The following is a 6,983-nucleotide window of genomic DNA, read 5'->3' as shown; positions in this document are numbered from 1 at the left end:
TCAGATGGTTTTCGCAAAGGAGCCATAAGAGGCATGTATATCCTGACTACATGGGTTCAGTTAAGGAGCTTAAAGTCTCAACAGTATGTCAGTGCAATCGGGACTATATGATTTGATGATACCCCTGTTGTTGTATAGTCCTGATATTTTTGTGTGAACAATGATGTTAACACCAAAAAATAGAGGAAGGAAAGGAATGAGCTCAACCAAGGCTGCATGAATGTTAACAAACATAATCGGGGGGAATGTTGTCATTTGTTGCCTGTACATCTTCAAAATAACTTGTAAGGAAATGGCCATCTCTAAAACGTTGCCTCTAAGAGTTATACTTATGTGTATTACCAGTATTTACAGACTTTCTGTCCATGATGTAGTAATAAGAGTTAACGCCTTTCCTGAGGGCTGGCATGACGGCATTGACAAGAAGTTGTCAGCCATCTTGTGTATAGGCAATTGCAATAAAGCCCTTTTGAGAGCAAGAAGTCTCCTTGCCTTCCTGAGCTATGAGATAGTACATATGAGAGAGCAGATGTTCTACGTATGCATTTGTTTTCATCTCTTAGAAATCTTCCTGATGTAACACTGTCATTTGAATCGTCTTTTGTCATTGAAGTGCCCCTTTTCTACTTCCTTTCAACTGCCAGTTTGCTAAACCACTTACTCCTTTAGATCCAGTTGTGTCTGCTTGAGCTTATTCCAGTTCTCTGACAGCTAAATTGAATTTCACAAAACTGAAAATAATTTCATTTAAAAAAAAATTCTGCAGTGATTATTGCATCCTACTCTGTCCTTATCCTGCAAGATGGTTGGAGTGCAGTGAGATCTGGTAGATGCGTTTTTAGCATCTGAGTTGCTCTGCTTGGGAAGTAAAGCCACTCCCACAGAAGTTTGCAGGACTGGCACTCTGTTCATCCTCTTTATTTTCAGGTTTTATTCATGCAGACCAAAAGACATTTCTGGGTGTATTTAGCTAGTTGGACAAACCCTGGAACTTATGTTATTTATAAAGCAGAATTTGCTTCAGAAGTTTAACCAGTCTGGAAAATCTTGTTAGTTTGTTTTCAATTAGATTTCTGAGAACTTTATTACTGAAAATGTACTACTTAAAAGGTTTCTCCCCCAAACTCTCTTTGAGTCCAGTAGGAAGAGGACAAGGTCAAAATATGAACACCTATGAAATAGGTGTTTAGAAGAAAATACTGTAGCTTAAGATCCTGATTCAGGAAAGAACATTGTGTATTTCACTCAATCCCTATTCAAGAAAGCATTGGTTTCAATTAGACTTAATATATTTAACTATATTTCTCCTATGATAAAAATAAACACCTGATTATCATAACCACAATCATATAACTCAATCTGATATTGCAAACCCTTGGTTCAGTCCTTATCAGTGGCTTTGTATTATACAATTATCTGTTTTTTAGTTAAAAAATTCTTCCCTGTATATTGTAATTATTTAAACATTAAATTTTAAGTTTTCTTTTGTGTTTGAGATCAACACAAACACCCTATACACTTCTCATAAGAACATACATAATAAAATGAATGTAAGGATTTATTATTTAGTATAGTTGCTACTGAGCTACAGTAACAAATATATGCCTAAAATCATATAAAGTTTTTGTATGGGCTAACAGCCATGATAGAGATATGCATTTCCCCCTACTCTCCCAATTTATAACTATCAGCTATTTTGGGATATTGAGATACCAAAATAGAGAAGGCCATAATGATAGCTGAAGACAAGGTCTTTGTAAAAGAACTAAAAATGTTGCTTCTTTAGTCTTTTTGTCCTTGAAAGAACATCCACAACTTCTTGATGACTATGATGTCAAAAGGTTAAACTGGATGAAAAATAGTGCATTAGAGTCACATGAGATTTTTTTTTTAACTTTAAAGCTACTATATGGCATCAACTAAACATAGTTGTGAATCGCCAGACTGGATGTCTTTTCCTTTGTAATCTCTCTTCATGCATATTAACAAAGAAGGTCTCCATCTAACTAGATCAAAGTTTTCATCAATGCAATTTAACATAAAAAAAATTACACTGTTTAACTTATATAATTAATTGACATAGTTCCATATACATCTAGACACCAAACATTAAAATGAACAGCAATGTTATTTGGTGATGATTTTTTGATGCAATAAAAATACTCTGTTGTTAACTTTTAATTGAAATTTAATTCCAGCACGAAACAACTTGACAAACGCATGCTGTTTCTAATAAAACTTAACAAGCTTAATAAAATGATCAGGACAAATAAGCAATTTTTGTTTAGTGCTGGTAGAAGTTAGGAAAGGCTATTTCATCACAAGATATACTAATTTTTTTAAAGGAAGTTGAAGAACTAACTGAACAAATGTTATAATAGTCCATATTTCTGCTGTGTTTGTTATTTTAAAATGGAATTGCAGTTTCTTTGGGTACTTAGAAAACATTTCAGTAACAAAGAAGTTCTAATTAGGAACTTACTTTCTCATACTACAATTGAAAAACCACACGAAACCTTATAATTACAACAGTTACTCTGAAGTGTTATATTCACAACTAATGTGATCACATCTGTGTGAAGAATTTTGTATATATAAATACTGGCAGAAATTAGTTTCTATCACAAGTGGACAACCTTAATGAAGTCTGGGTGTCTACTACCCAGAAGTTTAATTTCATCCTGGGCGTGTCTATATGAGACACTGAACATGCAGTAGCATCACGTGATAGAAGTGTGACGAGATGCTATTGTGCAATCAGCATCAGTTAAAAGCTGTTCTGCACAGTCGGTTGCCATCATCATGTTGATGCAGCCCCTGTGATTTTGTAATGGAGTGTTCTAGTCTTAATATTAATTTGCTGAAAATTCAAAATTAGTTTTCCTCAAAGGAAAGGTTGTAAAATCATTTTGTCTGATTTCCTGTGCATCACACACTGTTATGTTTCACCCAGCTACCCCTGTGTGAAGCACAATGGTATGTGCTTGACAAAAGCATAATTTGAATTTGGCTAAAGCAAATCTTTGAGACAGCTGTGCACTCTTGATTTGAATATGACAACCAGAAATGGGCCCCTTTCCCTGGTAATTTGTTTCAGTGTTGTTTACTGTTTAATGTTGATTTGTCTGGTTTCAACTTCTGAGTAGTGGTTCTTCCTATGTCTCTTTTCTGATGAATTAAAGAGTGCTTTCATACCTAGTATTTTCCCCAGGGAGATGCTTATGCATTATAATCATCATGTCTCAATCTTTTTCTTCCTAAGTTAAACATAATTGAGATAATTACGTTTCTCACTATAAGGCATTTTCTCTAGTCCCAAAATTATTTTTGCCTCTTTTTTTCACTCCAATTTTGCATCAGCCTTCTTAAAGTATGGACATCAGAAGTGTGGGAGTTTTATACACATGCTCCGGGAGGCAGTGAGGCAGGCATTTTAATTAAAGCGGTTCTGAGAGCCACTCTAATTTAAAGCTCCCAGACTGTCATGAGAATCAGCATCCCTGCACTGAAAATATGGCCACAGGAATGCTTTAACTAAAGCTCATTCAATAAGCTTTAGTTAAAGTGTCCCCATGGCCATTTTTCAGTGTGGGGATGATGATTATATGTGGTGTGGGAGTCTGCTGGAGCACAGTAATTGCCTCTCCAGCAGACTTGATTAATTGAGTCTGCTCTGATGTGCTGTAATTGCATGTGTATAAGTGCCTAGTGTGCTGTATTTTTCTCAGCTGTGCTGTATTCAGAAGTAAAATTAACATACCCTACTCAACTCATTATGTCCTTGTTTATGAATTCAAAGATCATAGCCCTTTTTGCTGCATCATACTAGATGCTTATGCTTAATGGCTTGTCAATACTGAGTTTAACACTAAATAGCGTAGGACTCCATTTGATTTCTCATTGAAAATTGTTTTTTAGATCTGTTAGGTATTAGTTCATAATGTAATTAATGTGTGCTTTACTGGTCTAGTGACATTTTTAAGTAAAATGTTACATAAGGCTAAGTTAGATAGGGGCATGCAGGCAGAGCACTTTAGGCAAGTTCAAGCCTTCCTCTAGATTCATGTTAGTGATGACTTTCCACTTGATCCAGCTGTAAATGGTGCCCAGTCATTCATGCTGGAGTGTCAGAGGCAGCTGGATGTGATGTTAACTGCATCATTCCTTTGTGTGATGTTAGCTACAGAAACTGGTGTGAACTGACCACACCCAATGACCTTTAGGGGTAAACCATTGGGTTAACTTAAATATCTAGGTATCTTATAGCTACACAGTTAACTTTATCAAGAGATAACATGATCTTGACAGGCTCATGAAATGGGCGGATGAGAACCTGATGGTGTTCAACACCAAAAAATGCAAGGTTCTCCACCTTGGGAGGAAAAACCTGCAGCATGCTTTTAGGCTTGGTAGTGCTCTGCTGGTTAGCAGTACGAATGAAAGGGACTTGGGGGTCATGATTGACCACAAGATGAACATGAGCCTTCAGTGTGATGCTACAGCTAGTAAAGCAAGCAAAACGCTGGCTTGCATCCATAGATGCTTCTCAAGCAAATCCCAGGACGTCATTCTCCCATTGTACTCAGCCTTGGTGAGGCTGCAGCTGGAGTACTGCATCCAGTTTTGGGCTCCACAATTCAAAAAGGATGTGGAGAAGCTTGAGAGGGTGCAGAGGAGAGCCACGTGCATGATCAGAGGTCAGGAAAACAGGCCTTACGATGAGAAGCTGAGAGCCATAGGACTCTTCAGCCTGGAAAAGCGCAGGCTCAGGGGTGATCTGGTGGCCACCTATAAATTTATCATGGGTGCTGATCAGGATCTGGGGGAATGTCTGTTCACCAGAGCGCCCAAAGGGATGACAAGATTGAACAGTCACAAACTCCACTGTGACTGATTCAGGTTGGACATAAGAAAGAACTTCTTCACTGTCCGAGCCCCTAAGGTTTGGAATAGACTGCCGCCAGAGGCAGTTCAAGAACCTACTTTGAACGCCTTCAAGATGCATTTGGATGCTTATCTTGCTGGGATCCTATGATCCCTGCTGACTTCCTGCCCCTGGGGCAGGGGGCTGGACTTGATGATACTCTGGGATCTCTTCCAGCCCAAATGTCTATGAAACATATGAACCAAAATTGCAGTCTTATTAAAGAGTATAATTTGATTTGTTTGACAAGACCTATTTTCCATAACACTGTGTAGACTGGCATTTATTTATATTCTTAACCTTTCATTATTTATTAATTGAATTTAACTTTTCCATCATTTTTGCCCAAGATTGATGTCCGTTCAACCAGCTCATAAGTATGCTCTTCATCCTGCTTGCCCTTTCCTGAATACTGGCACATAAACATTGTTATTTATTGGGGTATTTGAAATTATTGCTCATGACTTGACCACATCTAGCAAATACGTGCTTTCTCTTATGCCTGTAAACATAGAAATGGTTTTTCGACTGAAAAATACCATCAGCAAACATAGAAATAAACCTATGGATTTAAAAAAAAAAAGAAGTCCTAATTGTGACATTGTGCAAGATATTAAAAATGAAAGTAAAATTAGGCTGAATTTAAAGTTCCTCTGGGGAAAAATATTGCACAACTTTACCACAGATTTACAACAGCATCAAGATCTCTGCTCAAATTAGAAAGAAAAAATGAAGAGTTTTGGTTATTTATGCACAACTCCTGAAGACAGTTAAGTTTGTACTCATAACTGACTAGTACTCATAACGGTTAATGGGATAAAAATTAGAAATAAATAGGATTAGGAGCATTTTGACTCTGTTCAGACTTGAATTTAGACACCTTTTCCAATGTGTAGAGTATCTGGATGCTGTATTTTGTTTGGCTTGAATCCTACAGTTTCGATTTGGATTTACATTGGGATTTGATGCCTCCAGGATTCAGGACTCATGAATTGAGGCCTGGGGGTTGGAGTAGTAGGTAAGCTGGAGGGTAGGGCTAGGATTCAGTGACCTAGACAAATTGGAGGATTGGGCCAAAAGAAATCTCATGAAGTTCAACAAGGACAAGTGCAAATTCCTGCACCTAGGACAGAAGAATCCCATGCACCAGTACATGCTGGGGGCTGACTGGCTGGGCAGCAGCTCTGCAGAAAAGGACCTGTGGACAATAAGATGGATATGAGCCACCAGTGTGTCCTTGTTGCCAAAAAGGCTAATGGCATTCTGGTCTGCATTGGTAGGTGTGTTGCCAGTAGGTCAAGGGAAGTAATTCACCACTGATATATATTCAGGACTGCGAAATCTAAAAGAATGTGAAAAGGGATGGGGTATATAAATGTTCCCTAATAGAATTTATGCTTTATTCCTCAGCTCCATGCCACTCACTTGGGGAATGTGGCCAGAAGTGGTGCCAGAACATGGAGCACCACTGTTCTAAACAGTTCTTAAGTGAGCCTCAATCTCTCCTCTCCATTTTGTATAAATAATTAAATATTCCTTGGACCAGATTGGGGAGACGGTCTCAAGTGGTCAGGGTACTTTTCTGGCATGTAGGAGAGTCACCTTGCAAGTCCTTACTCCCATGAAGTCAGACATGGAACATCTGGAGATATTGAGGCAGAATGATGCTAGAATACTCAGTAGGCCTGTGCGAATAGGGAAGTATTTGATTCAGATTTAGTCAATTTGCAGGATAGTGATTCGATTCAGGGATATGGGTCACTTTCCTGAATTGATTTGGCTGAATCAGCTTCAGAAGATTCAGCACTGATTTGGAGACATTCAGTGATTTGGACTGGCTGGGGAGAGGCAGGAGCGGCATCTACCCCGTGGTGTGGGTGCAGTGTGGCTCAGCAGGGTACTGCATGCTGTCTGGGAGCTGGGACTGCTGTGGCTGAGAGGTGCCAGGCTCTGGTTGACTTGTGGAGCTGCCTCAGCTCCCAGAAAGTGCACAGTGAGCTGCTGAGCTGCTCTGCACCTGCACCATGGGGCAGATGCCATGTGAGTGCCAAGCAGGGCA

General features: G+C 38.8%; 1 protein-coding gene across 1 annotated transcript in view; it reads left to right on the top strand.

Moving 5' to 3' along the window:
• The first annotated feature begins 3,023 nt into the window (after positions 1-3,023).
• The window catches only part of TFEC (transcription factor EC), a 67,456-nt gene continuing 63,496 nt past the window's right edge, over positions 3,024-6,983 (top strand). Inside the window, exon 1 of the mRNA XM_014519946.2 lies at positions 3,024-3,083. Within this exon, the coding sequence (XP_014375432.1) occupies positions 3,054-3,083 (30 nt within the window). The 5' untranslated portion in view covers positions 3,024-3,053. The remainder of the gene's footprint in view (positions 3,084-6,983) is intronic.

This window comes from Alligator sinensis, unplaced genomic scaffold (assembly GCF_000455745.1).
Source record: "Alligator sinensis unplaced genomic scaffold, ASM45574v1 scaffold65_2, whole genome shotgun sequence".
Classification (NCBI taxonomy): Eukaryota; Metazoa; Chordata; order Crocodylia; family Alligatoridae; genus Alligator; species Alligator sinensis.
Note: the sequence above shows the minus strand (reverse complement) of the source record. Positions and strands in the feature narration are given on the sequence as shown.